The sequence below is a fragment of the Neofelis nebulosa genome, chromosome 11 (genome assembly GCF_028018385.1).
Source record: "Neofelis nebulosa isolate mNeoNeb1 chromosome 11, mNeoNeb1.pri, whole genome shotgun sequence".
In the NCBI taxonomy this organism is placed as follows: domain Eukaryota; kingdom Metazoa; phylum Chordata; class Mammalia; order Carnivora; family Felidae; genus Neofelis; species Neofelis nebulosa.
This window is the reverse complement of record NC_080792.1, coordinates 69,400,139-69,421,681: the sequence shown is the minus strand read 5'-3', so window position 1 is coordinate 69,421,681 and position 21,543 is coordinate 69,400,139. Positions and strand designations below refer to the sequence as shown.

The 21,543-nt window shown below is 49.6% G+C and overlaps 1 protein-coding gene and 1 non-coding gene across 4 annotated transcripts in view; one reads left to right on the top strand and one right to left on the bottom strand.

Moving 5' to 3' along the window:
* Positions 1 to 21,543, bottom strand: part of SEZ6L (seizure related 6 homolog like) — a 173,792-nt gene that overhangs the window by 22,929 nt on the left and 129,320 nt on the right. For all 3 annotated transcript variants that reach the window (XM_058693100.1, XM_058693098.1, XM_058693099.1), the window contains exons 10-11: positions 8,572 to 8,768; positions 2,376 to 2,570 (exon numbers count right to left, since the gene is read on the bottom strand). In XM_058693100.1, the coding sequence (XP_058549083.1) occupies positions 2,376 to 2,570; positions 8,572 to 8,768 (392 nt within the window). The remainder of the gene's footprint in view (positions 1 to 2,375; positions 2,571 to 8,571; positions 8,769 to 21,543) is intronic.
* Positions 387 to 471, top strand: TRNAR-CCG (transfer RNA arginine (anticodon CCG)). Its single transcript has one exon. It is a non-coding gene; the product is annotated as a tRNA-Arg (tRNA).

The following is a 21,543-nucleotide window of genomic DNA, read 5'->3' as shown; positions in this document are numbered from 1 at the left end:
TTGCTGCTTGCATGATGTTAAGATTCGGTTACGCACATCTTTTAATGTCAAGAGTGTAGTTTAAGCGATGAACGAATGAAAGGCAGGCACCAAACCACATTCAGGACTTCTCAGGGGAGACCTCACTGTTCTGAGGAAGTTCTCTGTTCTCATTTCACAAAAGAGAAGCCACCGAGGTGGGTTGGTGGATCTCGCTCGGTCTTAGATGTGGAGCCCTGACAGGCAACCAGTGTGGGAATATAAACGCTCATACCCAGAAGGGGCCCAGAGCAGATTCACTGGCTTTAATTTGCGCCTTTTTCTGGTAAAAATTGAGACAGTTGAGAGTTTCCCACAGATAGCTAGCTTAGTCTCCTCCAAGCCTTTAAAACTCATTAACGTGGGGCGCCTGGGTGGCTCAGTCGGTTGAGCATCCGACTCCGGCTCAGGTCATGATCTCGTGGTCCGTGGGTTCGAGCCCCACGTCGGGCTCTGTGCTGACAGCTCAGAGCCTGGAGCCTGTTTCAGATTCTGTGTCTCCCCCTCTCTCTCTCTCTCTGCCCCTCTCCTACTCATACTCTGTCTTTCTCTGTCTCTCAAAAATAAATAAACGTTAAAAAAACCCCTCATTAACACAATGTGTATCATCATTATTATTTAAAACATCTAAAAATCATTATTATTAAAAATTAAAAATTATTATTATTCAAAAAATTTAAAAATCATTCCTGAAAAAATTTAAAAATCATGATTATTCAAAAACTGTAAAAATCATTATTCAAAATACTTAAAAATCATTATGTTTCAAAAAGTTAAAAGTCATTATTGTTCAAGAATTTGACAAATCATTGTTACTAAGAAAATTAAAAATCATTAAGACATGTATATTTAAACACTATTTTTTAGTTAAAAAGTTTTTAATGTTTACTTACATTTTTATTTAATTTTTAAAAATGTAGAGTTTTGAGAGAAAGGGAGAGAGAGCACGCACAAGTGGGGGAGGGGCAGAGAGAGAGGGAGACACAGAATCCGAAGCCGGCTTTGGGCTCCGAGCTGTCAGCACAGAGCCTGACGCGGGGCTCGAACCCATGGATTGTGAGATCCTGACCCGAGCAGAAGTCGAACACTTAACTGACTGTGCCACCCAGGCTTCCTATTGATTTATTTTTTTCATGTTTATTTTTGAGAAAGAGAGAGAGCATGAGCCAGGGAGGGGCAGAGAGAGAAGGAGACAGAGGATGCGAGGCTGGCTCTGCACTGACAGCAGAGAGCCTGGTGCGGGGCTCGAACTCACAAACCCATGAGATCATGACCGGAGCTGAGGTCGGACGCTCAACGGACTGAGCCACCCAGGAGACCCCGAAAACATTTTAAAAATCACGACGACATAGATCATGTTAATGTGCCTGTGATATGTCTCACCACACGTGCTGTCCTCCCTGTGGGCTTTTCATTTTCTATCACGATTCACACACGTGAACACAGACACTACGTAGTGTCGTGGAACAGGTGTTTATGCAGCCCATTCTGTGGATTTCTAGCAAGCTCTCTCCTGTTTCTCCCCATTATAATTAACTTTCCTTGCCACTGGAATATTTCTGACAGGGATTGCCTGTAGCCCTCCCCTCCCCCCCAACCCTTCCCCGATACCCTCTTTCTCTGCCGACACTAAATATTTTGTATCGTCACTCCAGGCAGGCTGAGCGGGTCTCCCGAAGTCTCCCCAAGGGTTCCCAGCAAATGGCTGCAGATTGGAGGCTTGTGTAGGAGGAGGTAGGAAACCAATGGTTAGTGGGAAGAGACCACCCTCAAATTTACCTCCCCCACCTCCCAACAACTAAGGCTTCGGTGTAGAAACCAGAAGCACTTTCTTCGCTGGCTTCTCGAGACACCAGACGCAGCTGTCACCGGCCACGCCTGGCCCTCACTCCTGATGTCATCTTGCAGCCAAGCAAGACCAATCCAAATGGGACCTGGGAGCCCCAGTTCGAAACTCCTATCGCAGGTAGCTGGCTTCATCCAGGTAGCCACCATTCCAGCCTCCTGGGTGCATTGGTCTTGCTTTGCTGCAGCAGGCATTTTAGCGACCAATCTGAATGACATTTTAACACGGGCTTACATTCCCACGTACCGCACTCTACACCACTCCTTACTGTCTCACACTCAGTCTATTTCACTCATTTCCATCATCTGCCAGGCTTCCGGAGGCACCTGGGTCTGACAGCCCTGCCCTTAGAGCCACAAGATGACAGCTGGGAGCAGTACCAGTGAGTTGGTGGGGTAAGAGGGAGGCCAGATCTGACAGTAAGTGATTCTGCGGCATCTACGTGAAAACTACTCCACGGGAGGGACTCACCACCCCCCGACCTAGAAGAAGAAAACCGGAGGGCTCTTACTTTTCTCGCAAAATGGGGGGTCGCTGCTCCAGCTGAGGTCCCACTGGCAGGTGAGGGTGTCACTCCCCACGATGTCATAGCCGGGGTCACACTGGTAGGTGATTCGGGCTCCTCTCACGAGCTCCGTGTGAGAGGTGGTTTTCCAGCCATTCTGGATCTCGGGCAAGTCTGAGCAGGAGTCATTCCTTGACACCTCTTTAAAACAAAAACATCGTTCTTGGATGAGGAGGTGGGCCTTCCTACGTGGGGTTCCCTTCACAACGTCAGAGGAAAGGCGCAGACAGAAGAAAAGGTCTCCAGAAAGAAGTAACCCACTTCAAAAAAATCCCTTAAATTGCAAGAACTCTGCTCCAGCGGGATCTTTACGATGAGCTTTTCCCCATGGGCCACTGAGCCTATCAAGCATTCTTTTGGTTTGACAAAGTCAGTGTAAGATTTAGAACGAGACAGAATCCTAGCTCTGACACTGACTAGCAACGTGATTTGGGGGACAGCCACTTCTCTCTGGGTCTCAGGTCCTTCCCTTCCATGATGCCCTTCCCTCACTCCATTATTCTCACCTCCAGGAATTCACACTCTCCTGTACTCCCCGCAACACTGAACAAGGCTGATGTGCACAGCCAATGGACTATTGTAGAAGTGATAATGTGTGACTCCGGCACCTAGATCATCAAAGATGTTGACAGGCTCTCCTCTTGCTCTTTGGAGAAAGCAACTGCCACGTGGTGAGGATGCTGGGGCAGCCCTCTCTAGAGATCCATGTGGAGAGAATCTAAGGCTTCCTGCCAACAATGGGCATTGACTTGCTAACCGCATGAGTCAGCCATATTGGAAATGGCACTCCCAGCCCCAATCCAGCGTTCAAATGAGTGCAACCCCAGCTGACACCGTGAGTACAAACCCATGAGAAATCCCAAGTCAGGACCACCCAGCACGAACTCCTGAATTCCGGACCCACAGAAACTGTGAGATCATAAACGTGCACTGCTAATTTTAGGGGGTGGGGATAATTTGTTACACAGCAATGGTAGCTAACGCTCCCAGCCTCATCCTAAGACGGTCTGTAAGTACATGGGTCTGATGGATTTGTGATATATATTTTTGCAATCTGGATTAAGAGAAACACTCAGCTGTGGAAATAAAAATAATTATTGGTGCATTCTTCCAATCATGTTGCAAACCATCAGCGAACGTTAAGTGCACTCCCAAAATATGCTACCCCCAGCTCATTACCATAGAGTCTTCCCTTGGAATAATCCCGCTTTCCTTCGGCAAATCCTCGTTACTGAGCCAGCAGCCCAAAGCCTGACCTTGCTTCCAAGTGCCCACTGCACAGGTTTTTGAGAAGCGAGCTAATGATGCTGTGCAATGAATCCGCAGCTCTCATGTGCTTTTGCGGAAAGCAGAGTGTACCTTCGCTGTCCGTAGGAAAGTCATTCTGAGAAAAAAGCGATGGCTTTTCCTGGGATTTCATCATGACTTTATTTGGGGAACAGAGATCTCACGGGTGTCTGCTAGAAGAAGGGGAGAGGGAAATGGCTCCTGGAGTTGCTTCGTGGGGAACAGGAGCCTCTATATTTAGGCCTTTGAAAAATCAGCCAAGCCCGGGATTTAGGACACAGCTGCAAATGTTCAAGCTATGGATGAAAGGGGAGAAACGGGGGCAGATACTGGATATATGGTTTGCCTGTGCCAAGTGCTCGGAGGCGGAGAAAGGTTTTGCTTGTCTGACTTTTCAGTCCGGGCCAGCATGGCTACATGCTCCTGTGAGACCCACCGTCTCCTTTGCAGTGCTCACATTCTTGATTATCAAGTTGGAGCCGCCATGACTCAGATCTTGGCCCCAACGTTCACTAATTAGCTGGCCTTGGCTAAGTCACATAGCCTTCCTGTTCTTTGGTTACTAGACTCCACCCCCGGAGACCCTGATTCAAGAATTTGCACATTTACCCAGCACCCCAGATGGAGGTTCCAGCCTTATGGGCCCTTAACTTTGTTAAGAATGAGAAAGCTGGGGGCGCCTGGGTGGCTCAGTCGGTTAAGCGACCGACTTTGGCTCAGGTCAGGATCTCGCGGTCCGTGAGTTCGAGCCCCGCGTTGGGCTCTGAGCTGATGGCTCAGAGCCTGGAGCCTGCTTCCGATTCTGTGTCTCCCTCTCTCTCTGCCCCTCCCCCATTCATGCTCTGTCTCTCTTTGTCTCAAAAATAAATAAAGGTTAAAAAAAATTTTAAAAAAAATAAAAAAGAATGAGAAAGCTGGCCTAGGAGTTGGAGGACCTCCCTTCGGGTCTGTCCTTCTTTTAGAAGCTGTGTGATTCCAGTTATGTTGATAAACATCTCTGAACCTCACTGTCCTCAATCATAGAGTTGAGATCAAGAATTATGACCCTGGGGGTGCCTGGGTGGCTCAGTTGGTTAAGTGGATTCTGCTTGGGATTCTCTTTCCCTGTTTCTCTCTCCCTCTCCTGCTCACATTTGCATACACGCTCTCTCTCTCTCTTTCTCTCATACTCAAAATGAATGAACTTGAAAAAAGAATTATGACCTTGTCTATCATTTAAGGCAATGTGAAAACTAAATAATGTGCAGGATATGACACTAAGATGAGTTTAAATTTTTTTTTTTTTAATTTTAGAGAGCGCACGAGTGGGAGAGAAGGGCAGAGGGAGAGAGAGTAAGAGAGAATCTTAAGCAGGTTCCATGCTCAGCATGGAGCCCAATGTGGGGTTCAATTCCACAACCAAGGGGTCATGACCTGAGTGGAAATCAAGAGTCAGATGCTTAACTGACTGAGCCACCCCAGCACCTCACTAAGATGAATTTTGTATGGTTTTATTGATTTGTTTGACTAAGATTTTGTGAGCACTTACTATATGCCAGGCACTAGGAATATGAGGATCTGAAGTCATGGTCCTAAGCTCATGGTCAAGAGCAGCATCATGGTCCAAGTTTTGGGCAAAAGAAAATACTCAAATGCACTGAGTACATGCCTCCATTAACCAGTCTTATGCTCATGGCAGACATCACTAATCGATCATCACAATCTCTTTCTTTGAGTCAGACCAAAACCTCCAATCCTCAACACAGACTCCCAGGAATTACTGTCATTTGATTGGAGTTGACCTACAATATGGAGCATATTTATTGCCCTAGGATTGGAGGAATAAACATACAAGTGACTAATATCTTTCTGAAAAACTCACCCATCTCTGCTTTTTTATTCCCTTGCCTCCATGCACTTTGGCCACAGACACCAGCAAAGCACAAGAAACAGTGAGGAGAATGGTTCTTTGCTTCTGTCTGGGCAAAGCTGAATTATGGGAGATCAGAATCATGTAAGCCCCGTGTGTTTCTGTAGAAGGTTCTGCCAGCAGTCTTAGCAGATTAGCCTTGGCCGCATTGCAGAGGTGGGTATTGGCCTAGAGATCAGTCTAGGGGCTTCAGAAATCTCTAGATGACCGTGGAAACCCCTGACCCTTCCATGTGACCTTTCAGTGCAATGAGAATTGCATCTATGCCTAGTTAAACCCAGGATAGCAACGACCTCCCCCATGCCATAGCAGACGGCAGTGGGCGATCATGTCATTCTTCTCCCACTGACTTCAGGCATGGCCTCCTTGGAGTTCTTTTCAACATGATCTTCAACACAGATAGTCACAAGCAATTGACAGCATCAGGATTAAATGCAGAAGCCCACCTGCCTTCCCTGTGAAATCGAGCGTGTGTTTCTTTAACAGAAAGAAGAACACAACTGTTCTCTTTTTGTGTTACCCACATTAGCCAGGCTCTGTGTCCCTAAAACCCCACTGGCCTCTCCCACGGGGGCAGCATGTGATCCTGACATTGTTAACGGGACCGCCTCCCCCACTTTTGCCAGCCAGAGAAAGAAAGGCAGGGAGAGCTGTCTATGCATCCTTGGGTCCTGGAGCCTAGTGCAGGGCCTGGCACATATGGAGAGACTCTTGGGAACCAAACTCTCTGGAAAATGGAGATAATGAAATAAAATAATGTATGTAAGAGTGCCTGCCAAGTGCAAGTCGTCACGCAAATCTAAAGTTTCAGCTTCAATAAATAGGAACACCTCCTCTTCAAGATAGTGCCAAAGTGAACATTGGCCAGACTTCCGGGTTAACCTTGAGCAGCCTTGCACAGGGTCAGATTTCCGCCACCAGGCTGAATGCAGTTTTGGAAGGCTGACTCAGGCACCAGAGGGGACAAATGAGCAAAACCATGACCTCATCTTCCAACTGGGAGGCGGAGGGGTGGGCAGGAGGAGAAGAGAGGGCTAAGGAGAGAGACTGAAGCCAAGCCACCAGAAACTCTCCTTCCAAAGGCAGCTGACTCTGGAGGGCACCTCGCCTAGATAGCCAGCAAGAGCTGTTCTGCTATGCCCAGCTTCCCCCTCGCCCCAGTAAAAAAATGGAGATCCCATGGAAAGTGGCAGCAGTAACACTCTGAAAATACTTAGCAGTGCAATCAAGGGAAGAAAAGGCCCCAGAGGAAGATAAAAGAGAAGATCAACACTTGTGTCTGCCTCTCTGAGAGTAGCAGAGCGGGAAAGGATGAGAAATGTCTACCAGCCAGAAACGAAGAAACCAAAAAAGCCAGGGACTTGTTTTCACATGCATGCGGCTCTTTGAGGCAGCCAATGGTCAAGGAAGGGGCTTGTATTTTAGAGGCAAGAGGTGGTACACAGCAGACGCTTTATATTAGGATGGACGGGCAAATCTTCGAGCCAAGGGGAAGAGGGAACCAAAGACACGGAATCTGGATCAAGCTAGAGGGTCTTTGGTGGTGGGCATGGTAGTGCGGAGACTGGAAGAATGAGAGCTCCTTTTATCCCCCTTTTCCATATGGGAAATCGAGGTGTCCACCTAGCTCCTAGGTGACACAAGTGAGTTTTCCGATCGCTGGCTGCATCTTGCCCATTGAAATCCTCAGGGCACAACCACCCACCATCTTGGATGCCAAAGAGGTTAGGTCTTGAGTACCCCCTGGTGTCTCCCAAGTTCTCTGCTATTGCCAAGAAGATCAGGTGCAGAGAAACACTAAGAGTGGGGATTCAGGAAGCCTGTGGGTGAGCCTCAGGTGTGCGAGACACTGGGACAGCTGTGGTTCCATCTCCTGGGATGGGCAGAGGGACAGGAGCAGCAGCGGAAACTCCTGGGTGGTGGTAGGGGTGGAGGTATGGATGGAAAGAGTTCTGTATGGGTCATGTTAAATCTGAGATGCCGGTTACACATGCAGAAGGGTAGTTAGCAGGGAGTTGAGTAGATAGTTCACGGGAGAGGTCAAGGTTGGCGGTATGAATTAGGGGCCAATGGAACACAGAGAAGTATTGCTTGCAACCATGGGACTGGACGACAGGGCACATGGGTGAGACTAGACAGAGGACAGGACTCAGGATGGAGTTGGGACCCTCCAGCATTCAGAGGCTGAGCAGAGAAGGGTGACTGCCAGCAATGAAGAAGTGGGGTTCATAAGTGGGGGATGAGGAGGGAAGGCTGTGGATGGAAGAAACAGTAAGAAGAGAGTGTCGGATGGTCAAGCGTGAACTTAGCCTGAACTTCACAGCAGGTGTTTTTTGGATTTTGTTTGTTTGTTTGGACACGAAGGGGACAGAAATGGTTTGGAAGCCGCATTGAAGATCAAGGAAGACTCCTCTTGCCTCTCTTATGTCCCGTGGGACTGGAGGTGGAGGGCAAGTGCCTTCTGCATTCAGTGGGGCTGCAGGGGAAGAAGAGACCTTAGGAAGAGCCAAGCTTCAGGTCAGGCAAGCTGATGGAGACAGGGCTTTGAGAAGTCACAAACACAGGAGAGTTTGCTGATGATATAAAATCCCAGCTGACTACCAGGGGAACACTGTGACTCTGAAAGTCATGAGGCATTATCTACTGAGTCCTGGTATGAAGCCTCTGGAGCAGCTATCAGTTTTTCCATTTTACAGATGACAAAAAGGCTCAGAGAGGCCAAGCGACTTGCCCAAGATCCCACAGCCACTGATAGCAGCACTAAAACTCAAAACCTGGTCCTTCCAACCAGAGAGTCCAAATGCTTAAAAACTACATACATTTACTGTGCCAACATAGCACAAACCCCCCACAAAGACTCATCTAGAAGAAATCATCTAAACACACACACACACACACACACACACACGCACGCACATACACAAATTGACGGGAGGAGACACTTACCTATGTAGTTCATGATGAATCCCTGGCCCTTCCCAAAGATGACGCCGGCAGGGTCTGAGTGGAACTGGATGGTTAGGTCTGGCGTGGACGAGTACAGCTTCTGGGGGCCACTGTTCCCAAGGTACTGCCCCAAGATGTGAGGCATGACCTCATCGCCGTCATAGATAGTCAGGATGTCGCTGTTGCTCAGGTTCAGGCTTGGGGGCGGGACAAAGAGAAGAGGACAGGTCTTGTGAAACACAATCACGGGCATACGACAAGCCTTTGATTTAGTTTTTCAGGCGACACACATGTTCCCGAGGCATCCTAGGTAGCAGGTGCCGGGCTAGGAACCTGGGGGGAGGGAGGCATGGATTACAGATGTGACTGGGGCACGCTGATCCTTCCCACGAGCACACACGGTGCCTGGGTTTGGGGAGGGACTGGGCTTTTGAAGACTCACGCAGGAGATGGTCTTTCCTGCAAAGAGGTCTTTGCACAGTCGCACACTGCATTGTCGGTAAAATTGCCTCCAATGCTGGTGACGCTAAGTGCTGGGCACTGGGCTACATGCTGGGGGTGCGACACGGGCCTTTCATCCTTTGATGCAGAGCAAGCTGCCTGCTTGCTAATTAGAACCTGCATTTTCATGTCAGGTGAAATGATCCTTCCATTCATCATGTGGCAAAGTCCTCAAAATCAAAGCCAGGTATCTATTATGTGTAGGGGATGGGGCAGAGGGTGGGATGGGGGCACCTTACTCATGAAATGTACTCAAACCTGCTGTCAATATTCATAACAGGAAAGGATGACACATTGTCAAAGACATGAATGAAAGAAAGCACCTTGACACTAAATATCAGGACTGCAATGGACAGTTAATAATCCAGAAAGCACTTCAATGTGCCAGAGAAACATGTGTTATGTTAGGTGTGCCAGATAAAATTGATCTCTGATTGAAAGAATGCCAGATAATTCAGTGTTGGCTGGAGACAGCTATTAACTTATGCCTCTTCCCTTCTATTCTCCTTCTTCCCTTCCCTTTTACATCTTTACCCTCTTCTTGTGTCTCTCTCTCTAATATTTTTGAACACCTACTAGATGCCAAGCTGTGCTCACAAGAACCACAGAGGGGTGGTATATTTAGACTAGGAAGGAAACCAGGCCTTGTGGTAGCAGTTACAATAAACGCACGTGCAGAGAGAGGAAACTGGGGGCATCATGGCGGCCTCCCTGGAAGAGGTGATGCTTCCTGTGGATGCTCAAGAAAGACTGGAGGGCTATAAGGACACAGAAGGCTGGAGGGCTGTAGGATCCAGACCCTGAAGGGCTTAAGGAGCCAAGTTTATGTGTCTGGATGTCATCTTGCTTGGGATAAAAGCAGCTACACACTGCCTGAGGAGATGCATTCCAGGAAGTGGCCCTGAGCAAAGTTCCTGGAACTCATGCAGGAGTGACAATAGCCATCCCTTGTGACAGCTTCATCCAGTGCCCATGGGCAGGGGTGGTCAGGGAGGGTGGAGGAGGGTGGAAACCACCCATGGTAGTGCTTCCAGGAGAAGGAACAAAAACGACAGAAGCACAAGGAACACTGTGGAAGTGGTGTTCACAGAGGGCAGGGGGTGTATTTTATTCCCCGGCATCTCTCACATTTCTCAGGCAAACTTGCCCAAGGGCTGATTTAGGGACGTTTTTAACTGTCCCCATAACCTCCATCGGCTTCCGTGGCACCACTTTCCTAATAAAAGCTGTCCACTTGCTTTGCATGTGTGGCTTCAAGACAGAGCCATAGACTCATCATACCCTCTGCCAGTTTCCAGCTAAGGCTATCCAGCCTCCAACCCCTATTGTACTGAAATTCCGGAGTTGCCGCCTTCTCTTGCACATATCGTAGGTGCTCAATATATGCTATGGTATGAAAGAGCCTGCCAGAAAGTCTATCTTACAGCAGAAATAGTGAGGTTGATGTCAGCTCTTGACCTGTGATAGGGAAGAGCCTCTTAACTCTAAGAACCATGAAAACATCAATCATTCATGAAAGGGGCTGGATTAGGCTGGTGTGAAACATGGTGGATCGCCAATATTTATTCCGAAAGCTGACTTCGCAGCCGGTCTGCTGGTAACAGTGAGTTCCAGAGTCTGCAACTTGCCTTTACTCTATCATTCATTTCAATGATCTAAATGCAGTGGAAGCATCTCCAAGGATGCAAATAGCTTTCATTTGAAAATCCTAGCATCGCTCTTTGTCCTTTGTAAAGCAGGAAGCGGTGGTGCGCTGGAAAGAGCACGCTGCCTTGGAAATCAGAAGGCTTTGGTTTGATTCCTGGCTCTGATACTTGCACGGAGGGCATGTGGTTTTTCTGATGTTCCTTGTCTGTGAACTGGGCTTAATATTTCTGGTCTATGTCATGGGCTTTTGGAGTGAGATAAGGCATGCTGAAAATCTGGGATCAAATTCTAAATCCACTGACAGCACCTGAGCAAGTCTGGTCAAGTCATTTGAATGTTCTGTCATTATGAACATCACCGCCATCAACCTCACCACCATCATCACCACCACCATCACCACCATCACCACCATCATCACCATCACCCTCACCACCATCATCATCATCACCATCATTACCACCATCATCATCACCACCATCATCATCATCACCACCGCCACCATCATCACCACCATCAACCTCACCAACATCATCACCACCACCATCACCACCATCACCACCATCACCATTACCATTGCCATTATCATCACCACCATCATCACCACCACCATCATCATCATCACCATCATCATCATCATCACCACCATCATCACCACCAGCATCACCACCATCATCATCATCATCACCACCACCATCACCACCACCATCATCATCCCATCATCACCACCACCATCATCATCACCATCATCACCATCATTACCACCATCATCATCACCGCCATTGCCATTATCATCACCACCATCATTGTCACCATGATCATGATCATGCTCTCTTTAGATTGCTGTTTACAGCAGATGACTTCCATCAGTGGTTCTCAACTATCGGTAGTTTTGTTCCCCAGGAGGCAGTTAGCAATGTTTAGAGACCTGGTTGTCCCAACTAGGGGGTGTCACTGGGGAGTCAATGACAGGGATACCGCTAAACATCCTACACTGCACAAGACAGCCTTCCACAACACAGAACAATTTGGTTCAAAATGTCAACAGCGCTAAGGCAGAGAAACACTGACTTATGTGAACGCATGCTGTAAACAGTGTGCAACAGGCTATTGACTGCAACTTCTATTGTCCTGGGATTCCAGCAGAAGTCCCCTGAGCTAAGAATAAGCAAATAGGTTCCGAGTACTCCTACTTTTGAAAGCGCTATTGACTGAAACTGGGTCCTCCGGAAGCAGAGCTGAGCAAAGACGAATGTCTCCTGGAGTCAGGCTGGTCTGGGAGGCCACCCCAGGCAGCACTGGTGAGGTGGTGAGGCGGGAGGAAGCGGAGGAGCTAATATATAGTCATCGACGGGGGAGTTCCACTGTGGGCCTTGGGCTCAGTCCCGCAGGAACAGTCAACAATGGTGTAGAACATACCTCGGGGGAGAGGGGACTGGGAATTCATCCTCCAGCCCTGATCCCTCATTGGCTGAGGGTTGCTCTTAAGTGTACCAACCCCCAGCACTTCTGGCCTGCCCATGAGGGGCTTGCAGTAGGGAGCTATGGTAGGTACACCGTGGCAAGTGCTGTAGGACTCAGACAGGGTATCCATGGCACCTGCTACTGCCATCAATGCATCCCTTCCGATCTGCGCCCTTCCCCCTCTCTAGCTTATAGAAGGCGAAGCATTTATTGGGCTGCTAAAGAGGCTTGCAAGAAGGACCTACTCAGCGAGTGTCACTCGGGAGGGGGGACTAGGGGAGGGGAGAAAGTGTTTCATCTCCACCTTAAGCCTGGTGAGGAGGGCTTCAAGGACACGTGGTGGCTTGGCAGGTGCCTTTGGGGCTTGGGGACCAGTGACTGCAGTTGATGCTCATCAAGAGGAGAGTAAGGACTCTCAGTCAGACTGGAGCTGCCTGCCTGCCTTGGGGGCAGAGAGAGACAAGAGGGGAAAGGAGGTGTTGGGAGTGAGCTCCCCATCACTAATGAAGTAGGGAGAGGAATCATACTTCCTGGGTCCAGATGTGGACCCTGAAGATAGGAGCCACTGTGGGTCTCCTTAAAAGTGTCCCCCATCCTGAAAGGGGATGGGATCCATCCAAAGGGAAAGCCAAGAGCAGCCAGACTCAAGAGACGTTGCCCCCATCAAGTTCCCCATGACAGAGAAAAAGCCCAGCATTCTGTATCTTCCGTGATGTGACCGTGCTGTCCGATCAGGCTTTTTTGGGAGTAGGAAGCAGTTCCCCCAGGCCCTCCCTACTGCAGAATTCCCAGCCTAAGGAGCCCTGTGGAGGGCGCAGGGAGTTTGGAAATGAATGATGTTTAGGGCTTTATGGTTAGTAGACTGAGCCACACTTGTTATGACCAGAAGACCTGTAAAAACTAAGCTTTCCCCCCAAGAAGTGCAAAAAAAGAAAAAAAAAAAAGAAAACAGACCATGAATGATGGGGCAGTGAAAGAGTAAGGTTACTCTCTGCCTTATCCTTCTGGATCCACCTTCTTCATAGGCTGGTTCCACGGATATGCAAATGCCAGGAATTTCTCCCCCACCCACCTCAGAAGACAAGCCTGCGTTTCGCTTGCCCGTCCGGCTATATTTAATACACGGAGGGCATCCAAGGTCCCCACCACTGGACTGTCCTCAGCAACCGAGACAAAAATGCAGAATTAACAGCCAAGAGACTGGCCATGGGGCACAGCAGGGGCCTTCCACCGAGGACTCCAGTGAGACATCGGCCAGATAACAATCCAGGGAGGTGCTGAGAAATCAGGATGTCAGTTTGACTCTAGAACAGACATGGGATGGATAGATGCTGGCAGGCAGGTGGGTTTGAGGGGACTGGAATTGGGTGTAGGCAGGTCCTCTGCAGGGAGGATGCCACAGGGACAGTCCCCGTCTCCTCCAGTCCCTCTCTGGGGCCAAAGGGCCAGGCTCTCGTGGAGTTCCAACCAGGAGACCCCCGCTCCTGTGTCTCTTTCTGCCCCTGTCTTTAATTTTTCTCCATCCCCCTTCAGTTGGACTGTAGGGAAGCACCTCCTTGCCTGGCCCCAGTCTCTCTCCTCGGCAGCCAGATGAATCCTTCTGAAACATAAATCTGGCTCCTTCACTGAACGGATGAATGGAGAAGCAAAACGCAGTGTATCCCTACAATGGAATGCCATCCAGCCATAAGTAGGAATAAAGCATGGACGCATGCTCCATCATGGATGAACCTTAAAGACTTTCTGCAGAGTCAAAGAATCCAGTCTCGAGAGGCCACACAGCATATGATGCCTTTGATAAGAAATACCCAGAATAGGTAAAGCTGTAGACACAGAAAGCAGCTTGGGGGTCAAGCTGCTGGGAGGAAGGGAGGAAGGGAGGAAGGGAGGCTGGGAGGAAGGGTCGGGGACAAATGGAGACGGCTGGGTGAACAGGTACACAGTCCGTTTGGGGAGGATGAAAAGTGCTTTAAAATTAGACGCAGGGGTTGGTTGCACGACAGTGTGAAGGTACCCAATGCCACTGAGCTGTAGAAGTTGCCAACACCCCCCATTCTTCTTTGATATGCTGGTTGCCAGAATCAAACCCTGCACCACCCTGCACTGCCCGATGAGACACTCCAAAGCCAGCCCGTGGCCGTGACCTGCTGGGTTGTAGCTTCCTCTCCTCTCCAGCTTGACCCTGCTCCAGGCACATCCTGTAGCCCCTTCCGGGGTCGGAGCAGTCATCTGGGGGCACGCTATCCAGTGCCCCCACTTTTGGCATCCAGTTCCAGTCTCTACTCAGCCAACAAAACTACCTTTTGGGCTACCTCATGGGCCAGATATCTGAGTAAAGGTCTCCCAAGACACTCATTTAGCTTTCAAACAACGCTCAAGCACTCAAACGAGAACTCCACACGCTAACACCTAGGACCATCCCTGTTTTAACAGATGAGGAAACTGAGGCTCACGGTAAGAGTCAGACCCGGGGCCCTAACCTGGGTCTGTTGGATGCCAAAGCCCGAGATGTGAACCATATGTTATACGATGTCCCATGAAAGCCACATATACGTGTCTCCAAAAAGTGTGACTAGCTTCAGTCTGGCATCAGGAAATTTGTGAATAGAACATTACAAACAAGATCTGCAGGGTGAGGAAAAGCCCCGTCGCACTGCCCCTGGCATCTTGCTGAGCCCTATGTCCTTATGACATCATTGCTAAAGGTCATTTGATTAGACCCATCATTTCAACTTTTTTTTTCCTACCAAGGTAATATTTCTTCTCTCTAACTCCTTGTTTTAAAAGACCATCTCCTAAGCATTTTGCATTTCTTGATAACAATGAAATCTGCTTCATTTTGTTGCCATTATTGATGGTGTATAATCGGGTATGTAATAAACCAGCATTAAACTGACTACTTAGTCTGGGGGGCTTCATTTTGGTAGATAGGAGATTTCTGTTAAGGTTTTTTTGGGGGGGGCATATTTAAAAAGACACTGGGCACCTGGCTGGCTCAGTCGGTGGAGCATGTGTCTCTTGATCTTGGGTCGTGAGTTCAAGCCCCACGTTGGGTGTAGAGATTACTTAAAAATAAAATCTTGGGGCACCTTGGTAGGCTCAGTTGGTTAAGTGTCTGACTTCGGTTCAGGTCATGATCTCAGTTCGTGGGTTCAAGTCTCGTGTCAGGCTCTGTGCTAACAGCTCAGAGCCTGGAACCCGCTTCGGATTCTGTGTCTCCCTCTCTCTCTGCCCCTCCCCCGCTCACACTCTCTCAAAAAAAAAAAAAGAGTAAATGTCAAAAAAATGAAAAAAAGGAATCTTTAAGAAAGAGTCTGGGGAGGACGCATAAGAAATCAATTACCGTGATTGCCTCTGGGGACAGGCTCAGAGGAGGGGGGTGTTTGCTGTTTCCACAGTAGGCTCTTGTACTTTTGGATTTTGAATCATGTGGCTGTATTACCTCTTCAGAAAGGATAAAAACAGCTCAAGGGACCCCCATTATTGCTTTCATTAGGGCCTAGAGAGCCAGAGAGGTTTCGGCGAGGAATACGAGTTTGGTTCTGACACAGACTGGCAAACCTTTCTCTGGAGCGGTAATTCTCTCGGCCAGCAGAGGGCGGTGTGCGCCTAAGCATGGTCGCGATTCCCATTCCCCTGCAGCAGGTGCCCATTCTTGCCTCAGCCAATCAGGGGCCCGGATGTGGGGGGAAGGTGGTAGGTGAGCTTTATAACTGTTGAGCTGCCGCCATTAATATTCCACAGAGGTTGTAGAAAGCAATGATGAGCAAGCCACCTTGCTTTCCTTTATTCCTTTTTAAACAAACGGCTGACCCTCGCTTAGAAATCTTTTTTTTTTTTTTTTTTTTTTAAAGATTTTAAAAGGCTTTCCCCGGTGGCGTTCGCAGGATGATTTGAGCTAGACAAACGTAGTTGAAAATGTCTAATGGTTATGTATTTATTTAAATGTGGATTTGAAAAATATATATATAAATATACGGTCTGTGCATCAAACTTCTAATTCATCGTCCTGGAACCCTGGCGAGTCACGATGGGAAGAAGCTCGAGCTAGCTGTTGGAGGAGGAGAGACAGGCGGGGCAGAAGAGCCATCCTGGGCCAGGCCAGCCCAGACTGTCTGATGGCCACCCCCCCCCCCAAAAAAAAAAGACCAGTCACAATCTGCAGAGCTACCTACCCAACACATAGCTGCCCAGAGGGGCACATGTGAGCTGGCGGAGACCAGAAGAACTGCCTTGCCAACCGGCAGACTCGAAAGAAATGATACAAGCTTGCTGTTTTATGCTGCTGAGTTTGGGCTCATTTGTTATGCAGCAGGAGCTGACTGACAGAGTCATCTTGAGACAGTCTCTTCCCGTCTCTGGGCCCCCAGTTTCCTCATCCACAACAGGATGGGATTTGGGCTCCCTGAATTTTGTCGTGATTTCTTGGATTCCTTACAACTTTCGGCTCCGGGGAAATCCCATCTCCCTCCACTAATGGATTGGAAGGTTTTTATTTCTACTGTGGCTATTTCTTCCATGATTTCCGCTGGAAATCTGTGCTCCTGGCATCAATACTGCCCTTGACTGTTGGCTCTTCCTTGTTGCCTGGACCTCAAACTGAATTCTTACAGCCCAAAGCAGCTATATCCCTGTTTAAAGAACTGTAGTGCCTCTGGACAAGGTACTTAATTTTTAGGGCCTGGAATTAACTTAGCACAGAACAGGTTGGCAGTAGCTGAAGAGAAATATTCCACGGCTATCAATCATATGGTTACTGGGCTTTATTATTAGGTCCTTTTATTTCCTGGTTAGAGAGCTGTGTTGAGGCCCCATAAACAGGGAGGGATTTGGGGTTGGGCTCCAGAGCAGAGTCAGAGAAGGCAAGCCGGAGCCTGGCTGAAATTGTTTCCTTCCAGAGGTATATGTACATTTGCAAAAGATGCCACGAAACGGAGGGGGGTGGGGAGGGGAGACATCTCTCTGAGCCTGAATTTCTTCCTCTGTAAGATGGGGTCAGGGAATTCTCCCTTGTGGAGCACCTCACGACTACTTATGGTGTGGTTATAACATTGGCCTTGGCCCAGGAGGCCTGAGTTCGAGTCTTGACTCGGCCCCTCCCCAGCTGTGTCCTCAAGTGACTTCATCTCTCTCAGCCTCAGTTTCCCTATCTGTAAAAGGGGAGTGCCACTGTGACATCACATAGGTGTCCTGGTAAGGCTTACATGATGTAGTTTGGGGAAAGCACTCAGCGACTGGCAAACAGCAAGTGCTCAATGAACGTAAGACATCCTTTATGATGGTGTCGTCATCAATGAAATAAGGCATGTCAAGTATTTAGCATAAAATCTGGCACATAGTAAGGGGTGAAAATGATGTCAGCTGTGGTTATTTGCTTACTCTATGTGAGAAACTTTACTAAGAATACACATGTTATTTAATTAACTCAAACACTTACCACCTCTCTCTTTTATTCAACAGATATTTATTGAGCGTTTGCTTTCTGCCAGGCACTGGAGATAAAGTGAACGAAGTAACCCATTGTGAGGCCTGCCTGAGGCCACTGAGCTACTGGGGTGGCAGGGCCAGGATTTAAATGTAGCTCTTTTTATTTTTATTTTTTTTAGAGAGTGAGAGAGAGAGAGACGTGCAAATGGGGGAAAGGGGCAGAGGGAGAAAGAGAGAATCTTAAGCTGTCTCCACGTTCAGCACGGAGCCTGACTCAGGGCTTGATCCCATGACCCTGGGTTCATGAACCTGAACCGAAATCAAGAGTCGGCCATTCAACCCACTGAGCCACCCAGGCGCCCCTAAACGTAGCTCTTTTTGACTCTAGAAGCTTTTGTGTCTCCCTACCATGTGGCGTTTTCAAGATTGTGACCTCTGTGCTCAGCATCTACAGCTTAGGCTGTTTTTCTGGTCCTAACTCTGACTTGCTGTGTGATGCTAGGCAAATTACTTCCCGTCTCTGGGCCCCTCACAGCTCTTCCATTCTATGATGCCTTCACCAATAATGCCTTAGTTTTTTAGTTCTCCTTTCTATGCTTTACGGAGAGGGGGAGGGAGAGGGAGAGGGAGAGAGGGAGAGACACAGAGAGAGAGAGACTGACTTCAGAAATCCTTAATGTTTTAAAGGGCTCATGTTCCGTTGTGTTTTAGGTAAGCTGACGGAGCTGAGAGGTACATGATGGGTTTGGGAATAGGCATTTGGGGTATGAAGGGGGTTTAGCCTGGGGGTTCCTGACTCGTTTTGAGATAACACACCCTCCTTCCCGTCTCTAACACCAATAACGCAAGACGGATGGTTCTAATTAACGCTGCAATTCGGGGCGTCCGTTTGCTGTCTAACGGTCCCTGCTTTCACTGCTTGAGCCCCCCATGCTCACAAGGACCCCTCCTGGGGTGCCCGTCCCCCATTCCAGCTTGGCCAATTGACACTCTTCAGGATCCTGCTTGCATCTCACTCTTTCTGCACAGAATTCACACAGCGTCCTGCTAACCTCCCCGCCCTCACCCCTCCGGCCACGGCCCTTAGCCTGCGTGTCACCAGGTTGTCTATTTATGGCACTCCTTCCGTTCCTGAGCTTTGGAGATTCTGGAGGCCTGGGAGCCTCCCCGGAGCATCGCAGAGACATACGGTTGGTCCCCCCAAAGCTTGTTCAAGCCCATAAACGCGGAGGCTAAGGTGTGTGTGTGTGTGCGAACGTCGGCTCAGTCCTTTGTTGGCCGTGTGACCTGAGAAAGCCACTTAACAGGCTCTCTGTCATTTGCAAATCCGGGACATGGTGACAATAATATCTTCTAAGGAGTCCTGGTAATCATAGTGTCTGTTGATGAAGTGCCAGCTACGTGCCAGACCCCACGCGACATGCTGTGCATACATTATCTCTAATGTAGGTGATTTCCCCTCTGTAATTATCTCTCCCCACCATGGCTCTAATTTAGGCAATTATTATCTCTGCATAATAACGCGCATGCTCTCTATCGCTCAGGGGTGTGAAGCATGCAGTTCGGGTTCGGGCACATAGTAGGTCCTGCAGAGACGGTGACTCGTCATCTCCCAACGCCCGCGGCATCCACAGACCCGCCCAGTGGGTGACAGGGAACAACGCCCCCTCTCGCCTGCCTCGCGCGGTTTACGTCCTCGTGACTCAGCAGACGTTGCCCAGCACCTACTACGGGCCACCTACCCCGCTCAGTCAACAGTGCAAACGCCCTCCCCCTCACCGAGGCGATAAATAACAATTTCCAACGCTTAGGCGGCGTGAGGGGCCCTGAGGACAGAATTATTTTTACTATCAAACCCAAATTGGTTTACTAAAACTGTCAGCGGAAACCAAGCAAGATAAATTAAACCCAGCAGCTCTCGGGCCTCGCGTAACCCTCGCGGGTGAGATGCTATTTTCACTCCCTCTGTGGGAGGAAGGAGGCGCCAGGCCCAGATGCCACACTGCCAGACGCGCGCCAGAGTCCGCGGGGAGAGCCCGGGGCTGCTGACCGGAGGACTCGGCTCCCCTCTGCACCGCGTTAATCCCGGCTCCGGCTGAAACCCTTCCGCGGCTGCCCAGTCGGGGCGAGCGCAGACTCCCTAAAGCGGCCTTCAAGGCTCTGCCTGATTCCACTGCCGCCCCTCCTGCGTCACTGAGCTCCAGATACACAGGGCTTCCTCCGGCTCCTGTCAAGTGCGGGTGCGGGGGAGGCCCCCAGACTCTGGAGACAGGGCAAGCGGAGTGCATTCCACTCAGGTCCCCGCTGTGTGGCCACGGTCGCCCTTCCCCTGTCGGAACCTCAGCGTACCCATCTGTCAAATGGAGGCGATGATGGAACCCGGTGCACGTGCTTGCTTTGAAGGTGCCTGCGATGTGACAGCCCTGGATGCACGCAGCGTCCAGCGTCTGTTCGATATTCGAGCCCCGAAAAGGAGAGAGGCGTGCTCTCCTGCTTCTGGACCTTAGCGCATGCTGTTCCTTTGGTCTCAGACACGGTTCCCCACCCCCATCTTTGCCCGTCTTGGCGAGGGTGTCCCTGAGTCGGTCCTACTGACGCTTCGGGTCCACTACTTCCTTGTGGCGGGGTCTGTCCCGTGCACCGCGGGGTGTCGGGCAGTATCCGTGACCCCTCCCCGCCGGACGCCAGCAGCACCCCTCCCCCCACGCGAACGGCACGGCCCGAACCGCCTCCAGACGTCGCTGTTTCCCGAGAGAGATGCTGCTTTCTCTGGACAGCCTTTTCCTCCCACCGTGGACCAGGCTCACCCTCCCGACCCCGGGCCTCGGGGGCCCCTGGAGTTTTCTCCTGTCTGTGCGGTGTCAGCTCACGGTGTGGGCTCCTCCGGGGCAGGGCTGCCCCGTTCTCGCTCTCTGCCGGGGCCGAGCCTCAATGCACCGATCACAGCGGGCCTTCACGTCCATGAAACCGGATCGGATTGATTTTGATGGTACCTCAAGCCCTAAGGCTCTGGGACCATGCTGGCCGTGTGCTCTGTGGGGGCACGGAGGCCGCCCTGTGGTCTCACCATCACCCTCACCTCCGCATCGGATTACCCAGAAGGACGGTATGGCCTCCCCGCCCCCCACCCCACCTGGCTCGGGCCTCAAACTCTACCGATGGAACTGGCCATCACTGGGTTGGGGTCCTCACTCTAGATTCTGCTTCAAAGTCTCTGATGGCAAATCCTTTGACACTCTAACTCTATATAACCTTCTTTTGGGGGTCTTACCCTTACTGTTATTTTACACGATAATTTTTCAAAGTTTATTTATTTATTTATTTTTTTGAGAGAGAGAGAGAGAGAGAGACAGTGACAGCACCCAGTGGGGGAGGGGCAGACAGAGGGAGAGGGAGAGAATCCCAAGCAGGCTCTGCCTTGTCAACACAGAGCCCGACGCGGGGTTCCAACTCATGACACCGGAGATCGTGACCTGAGCTGAAACCAAGAGTCGGATGCTTATGTGATCATTTTTAGCCAAACTTTTATTTCTTAGCATTGCCGGTCACGTAATAAATATGGGTTTCTTGACAAAGGGAGGCCATATCTCTATGGTCTTTCCATATTGTTCTGAACTTTCCTCCCTTCTTGTACATAAGAGGCTGTTGGACATGAATTTGGGGCTAAAAGTCTGGCTCTGAAACTTCATGGCTGGATGACCATGAGAAGTTGTCTTTATTCCATTGACTCTTATTTATTAAGCACCTACTATGGGGCCAGGCATTGATCTACATACTGGGGTTACAGCAGGGAATCAAACAGAAACAAAAAAATGCCTCTATTCCCACGGATGTGACATTCTAGATGGAGGGGATGAAACACTTCAACAAATATGACAATGTGTGGTGCGTTGGTGGCTCTAAGTGCCACCCACGTAGAAAAGTGAAGCAAGGTAA